Source organism: Peromyscus eremicus, chromosome 2, assembly GCF_949786415.1.
Source record: "Peromyscus eremicus chromosome 2, PerEre_H2_v1, whole genome shotgun sequence".
Classification (NCBI taxonomy): Eukaryota; Metazoa; Chordata; class Mammalia; order Rodentia; family Cricetidae; genus Peromyscus; species Peromyscus eremicus.
This window is the reverse complement of record NC_081417.1, coordinates 133,606,500-133,621,520: the sequence shown is the minus strand read 5'-3', so window position 1 is coordinate 133,621,520 and position 15,021 is coordinate 133,606,500. Positions and strand designations below refer to the sequence as shown.

At 44.7% G+C, this 15,021-nt stretch overlaps 1 protein-coding gene across 2 annotated transcripts in view; it reads left to right on the top strand.

Annotated features, from left to right (window-relative positions):
* Zmpste24 (zinc metallopeptidase STE24) overlaps positions 1-14,425 on the top strand; it is a 44,356-nt gene extending 29,931 nt beyond the window's left edge. For both annotated transcript variants that reach the window (XM_059254894.1, XM_059254893.1), the window contains exons 8-10: positions 5,356-5,460; positions 8,359-8,502; positions 13,395-14,425. In XM_059254894.1, coding sequence (XP_059110877.1) covers positions 5,356-5,460; positions 8,359-8,502; positions 13,395-13,619 — 474 coding nt within the window. In that variant the 3' untranslated portion in view covers positions 13,620-14,425. The remainder of the gene's footprint in view (positions 1-5,355; positions 5,461-8,358; positions 8,503-13,394) is intronic.
* Positions 14,426-15,021: the final 596 nt, after the last annotated feature.

Sequence of the window (15,021 nt, the reverse complement as noted above, 5' to 3'; positions counted from 1 at the left end):
GGAAGAGCAGGAGGCACTCTTAACTCTTAAGTCACCTGTGGTTTTTGTTGGTTTTATTATATTTATTCATTTGTGTGTGTGTTTGTGTATGTGTGTGTTTATGTATGTTCTTGCATGTATGAATGTGTACCACATGTATGCTTGGTGCCTGTAGAGGTCAGAAGAGCATATATCAGATATCCTGGAACTGGGGTTGTGGATGATTTTGAGACACCATGTTGGGAATCAAACCTGAGCCCTCTGCAAGACCAACAAATGCTTTAACTGATGAGCTATAGCTCCAACCCTTTTTTTTTTTTTTTTTTTTTTTTTTTTTTTTAACTTTAAGATGGAGTCTTGTGGGGCTGGGAAGATGTCCCAGTGGATAAGAACATTTGTCTACAAACTTGTGGACCTGAATTTGAATCCCTGGCACCCATGTAAACAACCAGGTGTGGAGGTATAGAGACAGGCGTATCCTAAGTGCTTTCAGTTCAGTTAGAGACCCTGTCTCAAGGCTAAGGTGCACACACTGTGTACATACATATACACCCACGCACACATCACACACCCCCATACACATAAGACCGTGACTTGCTGTGTGGCCCATACTGGCCTGGAACGTATTACGTATACAACTTAAGCTGGCTTCAAATTTGGGACCTTCCTGCTCCAGGCTTCTGAGTGTTGAGAATACAGGTGTGAGCTACCACCCCTGGCTTTTAATATTTACTTTAAGTGGAATTACCCTGCCAACGAGGATATTAGAATAAAAGCCACTTAGGTTTAACCACCTATTGTAGGGTTCGAAGCTGGGACAAGGACTTAAGGTCATTTCATAGGAGGGAAAACTGAAGGTGAGAAAGGGTGACTCAGTGAGAGTAAACTCGAGAGCCTGCAGGGTCAGCAGGGAGCCTGCTAAGGGGTATCCAGTGCAGGGTATATGACACTGTAGCTAATTTGGGAGCCTGCTTAAGGGGTGTCCAGTACAGGGTACATGACACTGTAGCTAATTTACACACCAGCAAGTGACCCAGGGTTGCAACAGTGTCAGGAGAATGCAGGCCTTTAGTATTTTTGGAAACAGTTTGATTTGGCTACAAACACAGCTGGTAGCTGGGGTAGCTCCGAGGTAGACTACTTGCCTAGCACGCCATGGGCCTGCATTCAGTCCTCAGCAGTACAAGAGCAAAATACAAGTGTTCGAGTCCCCCTTTGAAGTGAGATGAACGGGGTTTGCCGCCTCTTGCTGGCTTCTTGAAGAACCTGCTTTTACTTCATCAACTGCAGTGTTTATGTATAAATTATACGCCATGTTACCTTAGACCTCATCCCAACCTAATAAACCTGTGAGTAGAGGTGACAAGGAGCCCATAGTTTGAAGCATACTGAGGCATATGAGGTATATCTTGAAGAGCTAAAGTAGTGTGGCTTCTTAAAATTTGGGGTCTGGGGTTTTGTTCTTTTGTTGAGGTAGGGTCTTATGTACCCCAAGCTGGCCTTAACTCTTGACCCCAACCTCAGTCTCCCAGTCTGGGAGGTATGTACCCTTAACTGTACCCATCTTGAATTGAGATATTACTGCAGATTCTAATAGGCAGGTTTCTGAGAAGAGGATATGTGAATGAGGCAGAATTTTGACTGTAGGATGAGCTATCAGATTGAACAGGTTGTTTTTTGTTTGTTTGTTTGTTTGTTTGTTTGTTTGTTTTTCGAGACAGGGTTTCTCTGTGTAGTTTTTTTTTTTGGAGCCTGTCCTGGATTTCGCTCTGTAGACCAGGCTGGCCTGGAACTCACAGAGATCCGCCTGCTTCTGCCTCTTGAGTGCTGGGATTAAAGCCATGCACCACCACCACCCGGCTTTGTTGTTTTGTTTTGAGACAGGATCTCATCGTGTGGCCTAGACTGACCTTGACCTTTCTATGTAGCTGAGGATGACTTTGAACTCCTGGTCCTTTCTTCCACCTCTCAAGTGCTGGGATTATAGCGCCTCCCCAACCTGCCCAAGACATTTTGATTCTCAGCTTCTTTTTCTTTATCTCTGAGTAAAAAGATGCTCCATTTGGTGCCAGTGCAGTGTTGTTAAGGATCAAATGAGGCAAGGTGCGAGTTTATGAAAAGGAGTGTGTTATATACATGGTGTGCTGTTTGTGTCCTTTTATGAGACATTAATGTGGAAGGGAAGAAAATCCAGTTCTTTCTAACATTTCATTGCAAGTCATTGAGCCTCCTTTTGGTGGCAAGTGTGACTTTGAGTGTGACTCCCATGCTGTGTGTCATCCTGTCCCCCTCCCGTGCTAGGAAGTGAACCAAGATGAACTCGACACATGCAAGGCAAGTGCTCCACCATATATTCTCAGCCTAGCTGTGTTCCTTCTTATTCCATCATGTCTTTGCCTTTTGGTTTTGTTTTTTTGAAACAGGGTCTCTACGTAGCCCTGTCTGCCCTGGAACTCACTATGTAGATCAGGCTGGTCTCAAACTCACAGAAATCCATCTGCCTCTTAGCCTACCCAGTGTTTTGATTAAAGGTGTACACCACTATACCAAGCTTCTACCATTCTTTTTGTTTTATTTTTTGAGACAAGATTTCTCTGTGTAGCCCTGGCTGTCCTGGAACTAACTCTGGAGACCAGACTGGCCTCTAATTCATGAACATAAATCCGCCTGCCTCTGCCTCCTGGGTACTGGGACTAAAGCATGTGCCTCTATTGTTCTTAATGCTAAAATTCAGTTGTTTCTTTTTTCAGGTTGGTCTGATCAGATGTGTCCCCTCCCTTTTTTTTTTTTCCAAGACAGGGTTTCTCTGTGTAGTCCAGGCTGTCCTGGAACTCACTCTGTAGACCAGGCTGGCCTCAAACTCACAGAAATCTGCCTGCCTCTGCCTTCTGAGTGCTGAGATTAAAAGCGTTCACCACCACCACCTAGCTATGTTTCCTTATTTGTATAAAGCATGCTTATTTGTATTTGAAATCTGATAATCTCATTATACAAATTCTTATGGCCCTAATGCTGCTCTTTATTATTTCTCACTCGTTGTGCCTTGTTTTCTGAAGTATTTGGTGATTTTTATGATAAATTTGTCACTGATTTAAAAAAAAAAATTATACTTGTATGGGTGTTTGACCTGCATGTGTATATGTGTACCACATGCATGCCTGGTGCCTGAGGATACCAGAAGATGGCATTACTTCCTCTGGAACTGGAACTGGATAGTTGTGAGCTACCATGAGGGTGCTAGAAATTGAACCCCTGTCCTCTGGAAGAGCAGCCATCTCTCCAGCCCATTGCACTGGCCTTCATTGTGAAGAACCCTGAGGTGTTTTCAGAGTACAGGCCTGGTGAAGATTTGCATTTGTCTGTCCTGGTACATGTACACACACACACACACACACACTACAGCCGCTCCTTTTTGTTTGTATTTTCTTTTTTCAGAAATTGTGTTATTTGAATGTTAGGTTTCTTTTTTTTTCTTTTTAAACCAAGTTTAGTTACTAGTTTTTATTATTATTGTGTCTGTGATGTGTAAGGATGGGTGTTCATTTGCCTCGGCATGCGTGTGGCAGTCAGAGAACCACTTTCAGTGTGATCCTGACTGTGAGTGCTGAGGGTCGTCGGGCTCAGGCCATCAGCGTTGGTAGCAGGCACCGCTGTCTGCCGAGCCAGCTTCCCTAATTAATGTTGCTTTATGTCTGTCGGCACAAGCACTTTTGCCCGCTGGGCCATTTCTCTGGTCTCTTGGGTCTTATTCTAGCCTACTCCCTCTTTCTCCAGTTCCAGAGGTGTTTGGTGTAGCTGTAAGTTTTCTCAGGTCCCACCTGGCTCCACGATCCCTCAGCCACTTATAAAATAATCACTCAGAGGTTTAATATTATTTACAGACTGTATGGCCTATGGCAGGCCTCTTGCTAGCTAGCTCTTTCGTCTTAAATTAACCCATTTCTATTAATCTATGTTTGGAAACATGGCCGTGGCATTACCGGTCTGCTGGCATCTTGCTTCTCCTTCAGCGGCAGCTGGCGTCTCTCCCACCTCTGCCTTTCTTCTTCCTGTCTCTCTTGGATTTCCCGCCTAGCTGTAACCTGTCTTGCTGTAAGGCCAGAGCAGCTTCTTTATTAACCAATCACGGCAGCACATATTCACAGCGTGCAGAAAGACCATCCCACTGGGATGGGATGTTCCCATGTAGCTGGTGTTCTCCATCCCCACTGAAAGTGCAGCAATGCAGTCAGCTGTCTCTCCAGATTCTCCACTGCTGCCTTGTGACTCGGCTTTGTCTGCTTAATTTGCTGCTATTTATCCCATCCACTTTCCTGTCCCCACCATGCCCATCCACTTTCCTGACCCGCCATGCCCATCCACTTTCCTGACCCTCCATGCCCATCCACTTTCCTGACCCGCCATGCCCATCCACTTTCCTGTCCCCTCCATGCCCATCCGCTTTCCTGTCCCCACCATGCCCATCCACTTTCCTGACCCGCCATGCCCATCCACTTTCCTGACCCGCCATGCCCATCCACTTTCCTGACCCGCCATGCCCATCCACTTTGCTGACCCCAACGTTGCTGTTTTCACCCTTCCTATTTCTCTTGTGTTCCTTGCACTATCATATAATTTGAATCAATTTTTATTTTTCTAGTTTTGGTAATGCTGGGGATTAGAACTCCAGGAAAGATGTCAAGCAGTCAAGTCACTGTAGTCTGTCATATACAGTTGACTGCTCCTAACACTGCTGTGCTTTCCATCAGCGTTCCCAGTGACTGTGTGCATGACTGTTACTTAATCATGCTCATCACAAGGAGTTTCCACATCAGAACAAACTTGAGGATGAAGTTTCTTTTTTTTCTTTTTCCTTTTCTTTTCTTTTGTTTTCTGTTTTTTGTTTTTTGTTTTTGTTTTTTGTTTTTGTTTTCGAGACAGGGTTTCTCTGTGTAGTTTTGGTGCCTGTCCTAGATCTTGCTCTGTAGCCCAGGCTGCCCTCAAACTCAGAGATCTGCCTGGCTCTGCCTCCCGAGTGCTGGGATTAAAGGCGTGCGCCCGGCAAGGATGAAGTTTCTAATGAGTTTAGGATGTGGCTGTCAAGTGGTTTCATTTGACTTGTTTAACTCTTTACCTTGTTGATAAAGATTTATGCTCTTTCCAAGTTTTTTTTCTCCTGATCTAAATTAGTTTAGGGTGTTGAACTTAGTGAAGTTGGAGCCTGCCTTGTTTATAATTCTGTCTTTGGGGTGCGTAGTGAATGCTGTGTTAAGCCAAGTTTTATACTGAAGTCTGTTTACATTACAATCAATAAAAGGATATTACTGGATCAAGGTTAAAGATATAAATGAATTAAAGGTTACTAATAGGTTATTTTCTCTTTTTTCTTTGACTCAGAATAAGAAACAAGGATGCAAAAATGAGGAAGTACTGGCTGTACTTGGCCATGAACTGGGACACTGGAAGTTGGGACACACAATAAAAAATATAATCATTAGTCAGGTAAGTTTGGAGTGACAATTGTATTTTGCTGTGTTTCCTTTGAGTCAGGGTCTCATGTCGCCCAGACTGGCCTGGAGCTCGTTGTGTACCCAAAGATGAGCCTGAGCTCCTGATCCTCTGCCTTCCTTCACCTCCCATGTTCTGGGGTTACAGCTGTACAGCTCTGGCTCACGGTTTCATTTTTATAAAGGAATAGTTGGAAGGGCAGAAAAAGTGAGCATGGTGATACCCACGTGTAATCTTAAGTACTCAGAAGACCCAGGCAGAAAGATGTCAGCTTGAGGGGCTGGCAAGTTGGCTTAGCAGTTAAAGGCGCTTGCTGCCAAGCCTAAGTTTAACCCCGAGGACTCACATGGTTCAAGGAGAGAACCAGCTCCCTCAGGTTGTCCTCTGACCTCCACACCTGCAATGTGGCATGTGTTCTTGTACACACACATATAATAAACAAAAGAAATACGTTAAAATTTTTAGAAGCCGAAGGCTGTTCTGAGCTATGTAGCAGCTTCCAGGCCAAACTGAGCTACATAGTGAGACTCGGTCTTAAAAAGAAAAGCCAAGTAAGTAAATAAAAGTGTGAGAGGCCTGAGACATTATATAGTAATGGGGATAAGACATTCATCAAGTGATGGCACAGGCTTGTAATCCTACCGTTCAGGAAGCTGAGGCAGGAGGATCTCAATTTGGAGACCAAGCTGCCTGACTTCTCATTGTGGTTCTGAGTTTACATGTGGGACCTGAGGCATTTCCTCAGTTTCTCTCCGCCTCCATTTCTTCATTGAATACTACAGCGTAGGGCTGCTTAGGAATCGAATAACTAGTCCTGGTAGGGTGTGGGGTGCGCAGGGCATGGTGGGAGCATGTTGAGTACCTGTCAGTGTTTGTTGCTGTCACCGTCACGGCTGTCACGTCCAGAGTTGCTCAGATACGTGAGCCATGAAGACCAAAAAGGAGCAAACCTAGATAGGGTGTACATGAAAATGCTTTTGGAAGCTTGGTGAGGTGGCCAGTATGTGGAGGTACTTGCCACCAAGGCTGACAGTGTTAGGTTGATTCCTGGGACCCACCTGGTGGAAGGAGAGAACTGGCTCCTGCAGGTTGTCCTTCTGACCTCCACAGGCTTGCCATGACATACGTGCTGCCACAGAACTCATACACATTATACAAAAATAAAAAAGTCATAAATGCAAAAATAAGATGCTATATTTCTACTTTTAGAAGGTTTTTAAAGGATCTATTATAAAAAAAATAGATTTATTTTTATGACTGTTTATCATGTATAGGCATGTGTGTCTGCATATGAGTATGTGTACTTGAGTGCAGGTGCCCACAGAGGCCAGAGGCATAGGATCTCCTGGAGCTGAGTTAAAGATAGTTATGAGCCATGTGATGTTGGTGCTGGGAACTGAACCCATACAGACAGCCTAAACTAAATCTTGTTTGTGTGTGTGTTTTTAGATAGATTCTCATTTTGTAGACCAAGATGACTTTCAACTTGCAATCCTCCTGCCTCCCAAGTGTTAGAATTACACGCGTTTACCATCATGCCATGCTTCACTGAGTTTCAGATGGGACTCTGTTCCTGAAAGGCCAGCCAATTCTGGGCTGTGTAAGAAGACTCATGAGCCCAGGTTTCCTGTTGCCATAGGTCTTTAGTTGAAACTTAGCTCCTTAGCTTGAAGCTGTGCTGTACAAACAGAGCACATAAGGCTTAAATAAATCCAAATTCTAATTCTAACTCAGTATTTGATCTGTAAGGAAAGTCACTGCCCCTTCTATAAAGGAATGGGTGTGGTAGGATCAGCCCTACCACAAGGCAGTGGGCTGGTCCCTAAGGACACTTTGGGTACCTAGTAGGAGCCAGGAGCCTCTTCTGATAGAAGGTCGGTGTTCTTTACTGATACACTGACTGTCTGTCACTTTGACCACTAGTCATAAGCACCTTGATCAAGTCCTAGAGTAACTGGAAGCAGGCTAGCCTCACTCTAGTGTGTCTGAGGCCTCTGATCATCCAACCAAACCATTAATTGCCCACTGTCAGCAAATTAGTGTGTATTTTCATCTTATATTTGCCCCATAGCCAGTTAGATGTACTATTTAAAGTTCTCTTCATCAAGAGTATTTCTGTATGCCAGGCATGGTAGTACACACCTTTAATCCTAGCACTCAGGAAACAGATGCAGGCAAATCTCTGAGTTCAAGGCCAGCCTGGTCTATAGATCGAGTTCCAGGACAGTCAGAGCTACACAGAGAAACCTTGTCTCAAAAAAGAAAACCAACAACAAAAAGTTTATTTGTGCCAGTACCTTCCAGGACCGTCCCTACATGATACCACATGCTACAGCACTCCCCTTTGAGCTGGTGCCAGCATAGCCTGTGTCTCAGGCAGGGTTTCTATTGCCATGATAACACCGTGACCAAAACCAACTGTGGAACAACTCTCAGGTCACACCTTATCACTGAGGGTGTCAGGGAAGGAACCTGGAGGCAGGAACTGACGTAGAGGCCATAGAGCAGCAGTTCTCAACCTGTGGGTCATGACCCTTTGAGGATTGCATATCGGATATCCTGCGTAACAGATATTTATATTATAATTCATAACAGTAGTAAAATTTCAGTTATGACGTAGCAATGAAATAGTTTAATGGTTGGGGAACCACCATAATATGAGGAGCTGTATTAAAGAGCCGCAGCATTAGGAAGGTTAGAACCACTGCCATAGAGGAACACTGCTTACTGGCTGGCTTGCTCAGCCTGCTTTCTCATACAGCCCAGGAGCACCTGCCGGGGTGGCAGCACCCACATTGCGGTGGGCCCTCTCCCGTTCATCATTGATCAAGACAGCGCCCGAAGGCCTGCTTAGCATCACAGTGACCTGCAGTGTCATGTCCTCTCTTCTAGATAAACTCCTTCCTGTGTTTCTTCTTGTTTGCCGTGCTAATTGGTCAGAGGGTACTTTTTGCTGCCTTTGGTTTTTATGACACCCAACCCACTCTGATTGGACTCTTGATCATCTTTCAGTTCATTTTCTCACCTTACAATGAGGTAATGTATGCTTTTTAAAGATTACTACATATGTGGTTTTGTCTATTTCAAATCTGGATTCTTCAGGGTAGCGTGAAAATAAATCAACAAAACCATATAAGCTTCTAGTCCTCACTGTATAGTATAAAGTATACTGGACGGTATAAAAGCAGCAGAGAGATCTCAATCTAAATAGTTAAGTGCTCAGAATATTGTTAGGAGATAAGGGTAGAGAATTGGAGCTTAGCAATACAAACCTTGATATGTATACCTCAGAGCCTCGGTAGCTGGAGGTCACCTGCTAGAATGCCGTGTCGTAGGCCGTGTGTTGACCAGTGTGGGTGTGAAATTCTGTGTGTGAGGGGACAAAACAAATAGTAACTGAGAAGGTGACAGACTGGAGGGAGTTGTGTGACCGTGTTCCTCTGATTGTTCACAGTGACTTTAGGGCTCCCTCCAGGACCTACTAAACCAAAAGTGGGTATTTCACAAGTGAGGTTAGGAGCCAGTCACGAGCAGATTCTGCATGTGTAATATGACACCAGTTAATGAAACTGTATTTCAGAGCAGAATCTCATGGCATTTGGTAAGGCTTCCAGATGAAGCCAAGAAATAATATCAGTGATCTTGAGGAACCTCCATTCATCCTTGAGACAGGTTCTAGAGTAAAGGCTATCAGACCAACTAAGTGAATCCTATTTCTTCACTTAGGAAAGCATTCGGGGCAGGGGCAAGGTGGGGGTGGGGTGTGCCATGAAAGAAGAATGGATAGAAGTAGCTGTGAATTGTCCACACAAGCTATATAAATCTTTCGAGGACATGTATTCATTATTTTAAATTATAGACATTAAACTAATGTTTTTGTTTTTAAATTTTCTTTTTATTATTTTTTTAACTGTGTGTATGATGTTCGTGGCACATGCATGTGAATTCAGGTGCCAGCAGAGGCCAGAGTCAGTGGATGCTCCTGAAGCTGTGAGCCGCCTGACATTGTTGCTAGGAGTGAATGTATTTATAAAACGCCTTGTGAGGTTTGCTGCTTAAACATGGTAGAGAATGCTTTTGTCATATCTCAGATGGGGTAAGGACACTGCACATACATAATAAACAACCCCAGAGTACTCTGCTTTTTTTTAAGGTTTTTCTTATTTAACTAATTGTTTTTCTTACCCCGTTGGGCTGGTAATATCACTGTGGCTTCCCATTAGTCCATGTTTAGTTTTCTTTAATTGCTGCCTTTGCCTGGGAGGCCTGGTAACCCAGCTCAGCAGGGAGGAGGGCTCTCCAGCTGAGGCAGGGGTTGGCAGCTGAGGGGGTCCCTGCAGTTGTCATACATGGAACTGAACCCCACGAAGAGATAAGAATAAAAACCCAGTGCAGATTGACTTGATCAACTTGGATCAGACTTCAGGGCGTCTAATAACAGACGGTTTATTCCCCATGTATTTAAGCCCAATACAGTTTGGAAAAATAGTTTCCTGGTGTAACACAATCCCCAGTGTACAAAGAAGCATAATTACATTGAAACTCGACTCAGGGTACCTGTCATTCCCTCTAAGAAGATGGGTTCCGGAGACAGGCTACCTGTACTAGCTTAAGGGCCTAAGGGTCTGTCCTGGCTGTAGTCCTACAGATAGCATAGAGCCCATCTGGGCTGTTAGCCATCTCGGTCCTGGTTGGGGGAGCTTGGGGGAGCCTCCGGCTATCAGGGTCATTCAGACTGCTAGCCATCTCTGGTCCTGTGATAAGAGCTTGATATGGCCTGAGATAACACAGACTACCAGGCTGTTAATCATCTCCCATTCTCAGCCTTCTGAGTGGAAGAACAGGTTTTCATCTTTCCCATTGGAAAGACAATCCTCTATGCCTCTGTGCTTAACCTTCCTGGTTCTCTGGAGATCTGTGGGCACAAGGACCTTTGTACTGTGCTCCCAACAGGCAGCGATGATGCCGATGTTGGCCTAATCGTGGGATTTTTGTTTTGTCTCCTCACTCAGTAGTTGAATCCACTTCAAATATTACCAAAATAAATACTGAGTATTAGAGTGGTTTGCAGTGTGATTAGTCCACAGAGGTACTAACAACGGTTTAAAAGCCTTGAGTTGCCTAGGAGATGTAGTCCAGAGGCGCTGGGCATTTAGCCTGGACTTCTTGTACACAGTGTCAAGAGTTTAAGAAGCTTAAAATAGGAGAGATACTTTCTTGGGATTGCCCTACCCCCCCCCCAAAAAAAATGGAGGGCTACCTCGGTGGTTACGTTACGTTGGTGCTGCTCTTCCAGAGCACCCAGAGTTTTCAGTTCCTAGAGCTCACATCAGGTACGGCCTGTAACTCCAGCTCTCAGATGCAGTGCATCCGGCATCTGCAGGCATATGTGCTCATGTACCCCACATGCATCCCACATACATACACATAATCAGAAGTAAAATAAATCGTTTTAAAACATATTGGAGCTGGGCTGTGGTGGCACACACCTATAATCCCAGCACTTGGGAGGCAGAGGCAGGTGGACCTCTATGAGTTCGAGGCTAGCCTGGTCTACAGAGTGAGTTCCAGGACAACCAGGGCTACACAGAGAAACCCTTCCTCAAAAATAAAAAAATAAATTAGAAACCTATAGCAAAACAGGTAGTTACTAATTTATCTACTTATATTTTATTTATGTATTAGAGCAAAAGTCAAATCTGGTTGACTAAGGTACTTAAAATAGAGGTGAGGGATGTGAATGAGGGATTTTGTTTGTTTGTTTTGTTTTGTTTTTTGAGACAGAGTTTCCTTGTATAGCCCCGGCTGTCCTGGAACTCACTCTGTAGACCAGGCTGGCCTCAAACTCCGAGATCAGCCTGCCTTTGCCTCCTGGGTGCTTTTCTTTTTAAATGATTCTGAAAACTGAACACAGGACTTCACATGTGCTAGGTGAGTACTGAGCTAAGGTTATTGAGCCAGTGAATGAAGGTTGGGGAGGCAACCTTCCCTTCTTTCCTTCCTCGAGACAGCTGATAAGGCTGGCTTCAGACTCCGGCCTGAGCCTCCTGCGTAGACAGTGACAGGTTCACATCACCACATCTGGCTCAGACAGCCAAACCAAAATGTATATTCAAGATTTGAAAGAAATTTCATGGAGAATTGGGTGATAACAGAGACTCAAAAACTTTATTAGGAAACTCATAGTGGCAGAGAGAGAGAGTGAGTTATGTGTATTGTATACATAAGCATGCTTGCCCATGTGTATGCCTGTGGAGACCAGAGTTTAACACTGAATGCCTTCCTCTGTTGCTCTCCAAGGAATCTTCCTGTGTCGGTGAACCTGGCTGCCTAACAAGCCCCTGAGGTCTACCTTGGCTCCCCGCTCCCTAGCTCTGGGGCTGCTGATGTGCACTTGGTGTTTGCAGTGCTATAAATTCAGACTTGGGTCCTCAGGCTCCCACAGCAAGTACTTGACCACAAAGCCGTCTCCCCAGCCCCCAAAAGCAAAAGCAAAAAGAACATGTCAAAGTATTTTTTAAAATACACAGCATGTCATTCTGTCTGCTACACTTGTGTGTACAAAGACTTTGTTTTTTAGGTCAGGGTTTCTCTGTGTAGCCATGGTTGTCCTGGAACTCACTCTGTAGACCAGGCTGGCCTCCAACTCGGAGATCCACCGGACTCTGCCTCCCGAGTGCTGTTGCAAAGACCTTAATCCCTTTCATAATGGTCTTTAGAAATGGTGAACTTAACCTGTAGATATTGCCATAGCCACTTCTAAAACATTCAGTTTTGACTCCGGAGGCTGAAGGGGGATCATGAGCAGGAGGCCAGCTACATAGAAAGACCGTGTCAACAACAGGGGGATCATGAGCAGGAGGCCAGCTACATAGAAAGACCGTGTCAACAACAAAACAGAATTTGAAACTGTTGTTGTCAGAGGCTCTGTCGTGGTTTAGAGTAATCTCAGTGAAGACTGTTATTAATGATATAAGTGATCAAGAATATTTAAAATGGCCGGGCGGTGGTGGCGCACGCCTTTAATCCCAGCACTCGGGAGGCAGAGCCAGGCGGATCTCTGTGAGTTCGAGGCCAGCCTGGACTACCAAGTGAGTCCCAGGAAAGGCACAAAGCTACACAGAGAAACCCTGTCTCGTAAAACAAAAACAAAAACAAACAAAAAAAAAAAAAAAAAAAGAATATTAAAAATGATCCTGTGGGGCTGGAGAGATGGCTCCATGGTTAGGAGCACTTGCTGCCTTTGCAGAGGACCTGAGTTTGGTTCCCAGTACTCACATGATGACTCATAACCATCCGTAACTCTAGTTCAAAGGGATCTTGAAGCCCCCTTCTGACCTCTTTGGGCACCAGGCAAAACACAAGCACAAAATAAATAAATATTTGAAAAAGAACTTCCGGATGTGGTAGTGTAGTGGATTCCTGAAATCCTGGCACTTGGGATGTGGGGGCAGAAGATGAGGCGTTTGAGGTCGGCCTGGGTTCTGTGAAACCCTGTCTGAGAAAAACAATGCCGAAGGTTTGTTAGAGACAGAAGGTGAACACAGAACTGACTCCGCGTGCTGGTACGCACTGGCTTTGGAGTCACCCTAAGTTCAGCACTCAGCACCCAGCCCTGTGGCCCTCTGGCTTCACCTCCTGACCTGTGCAGTCCAAGTGAGAAGTTCCTGAAGGGTGAAGCCCCTGGCACACTGCACACTCTCAAAAGCTCCTTTTAATAAGGATATATACGTGTTTCTGGTCTGTTGGCCTGGAGTCGGGGAAGCTCAGCTTGATATAATCCCCCACCCCCTTGAATCCCAAGTCATAGTCTCCTAGTAGGTGTGGCTTGCCTTTCTCATGTCCTGACCAGTTCTCCTCCACAGCCTTACTCCTGAGGGCTTGAGTGACAGTGCCGGGCGGCTAAGGCCTTTTCTTTTCTTCTACAGGTTCTGTCCTTCTGCCTAACAGTCCTGAGCCGCAGGTTTGAGTTTCAGGCCGACGCTTTTGCCAAGAAACTTGGGATGGCTAAAGACTTATACTCTGCTTTGATCAAGCTAAACAAAGACAACCTGGGCTTCCCGGTCTCTGACTGGCTGTTCTCCACGTGGCACTATTCACACCCTCCGCTACTAGAGAGGCTTCAGGCTCTGAAAGCCACAAAACGAGACTGAGCCACTCGGGGACTGGACACACTTGTGATTATTTCTGGCCCGGCAGCATGTTCCAGCTCTTGATGGTTTCAAGATTTTAAGGAAAATGATTAAGTCCATAAAAGTCCAGATTTAAATACATTTACTATCTCATTTCAAAAATGACTTTAATAATCCATTTCTTAAAACACTGGATAAAAATTTGAGGCTTAATATTTTTAAAGCATAGTCTTATCTAACATCTGGTTTACCATCAGTTTGTAAAATTATTTAAGGCAATGCACAACTCGTTTTATTTCCTCACTATGTGGAATCTGCATATAGGGTGTTCGGGTTGTATGTTGAAAAGGGAAAACACCACCTCTGAGTATTTTCTGCAAGACAGAAACAGAAAGAGGGGTCCCAATCACTGTGTGTGTACCTCCGTGGAATTGGTTTTTACCTTCATGCTGTTATGACTTCACCTGGCCAATCAGTGTTTTAAATAAGAAAGAAAAGTAAAAATGAGTGAGGCTGATGCTACTGAAATAGAAGTTGTTAGTCTGTACTGTACTGTTGTACTCACAAAGCTTTCTGTTCCTTTCTCACACCAATCAGGAACCCCCTCCCTCCCTTCTTTTTTTGAGATAAGTTCTCACTCTAGCCCTTGGTGGCCCCAGACTTATTATATAGCCTAGCGTGGGTTAGACTTCTCATCAGGCCTCCTTCCTCAGCCTTCCAAACGCTGGGGCTGTGGATGTGAGCCACCACACCCAGTTTAGGAATGACTAGTGCTTGAAAGTCGAAATCTTTCAAATCATTGAGTTTGGGTTTGCTTAAGAAAGTCTTAATTTGGCCGGGCGGTGGTGGCGCACGCCTTTAATCCCAGCACTCGGGAGGCAGAGCCAGGCGGATCTCTGTGAGTTCGAGGCCGGCCTGGGCTACCAAGTGAGTCCCAGGAAAGGCGCAAAGCTACACAGAGAAACCTTGTCTCGAAAAACCAAAAAAAAAAAAAAAGAAAGTCTTAATTTTAAGCCAGGCTTGATAGCACTTACCTTTAATCCCCGTGCTTGAGGCGGAGGCAGGTGGATCTGTGAGTTGAGGCCAGCCAGGGCTACATAGTGAGACCCTGTCTGAAGAAAGAGAGGTGGGGAGGGAGGAAAGAAAGTCAGTCTCAGTTCTTACCGTTTCTCCCACCTGGCCATACTAGAGGTAAGCTAGCCTTTTCTCCTTCAGTTTTCCCCCAGCAAATTACAGTACATCCTTTCACTTAGCAGAAGTTGCCATATTATACACATTTCCCAATGTTAAATGTGGCAGAATATGAAAGAAGAGATGACATTTGAAAAGACATAAAGGTGAAATATTCATGATTCTCTTATTACAGAAAAAAATACAGTTTTCTATCTTTTTTCAAGGACAGAGGTCTCTGCTTTCATTTTTG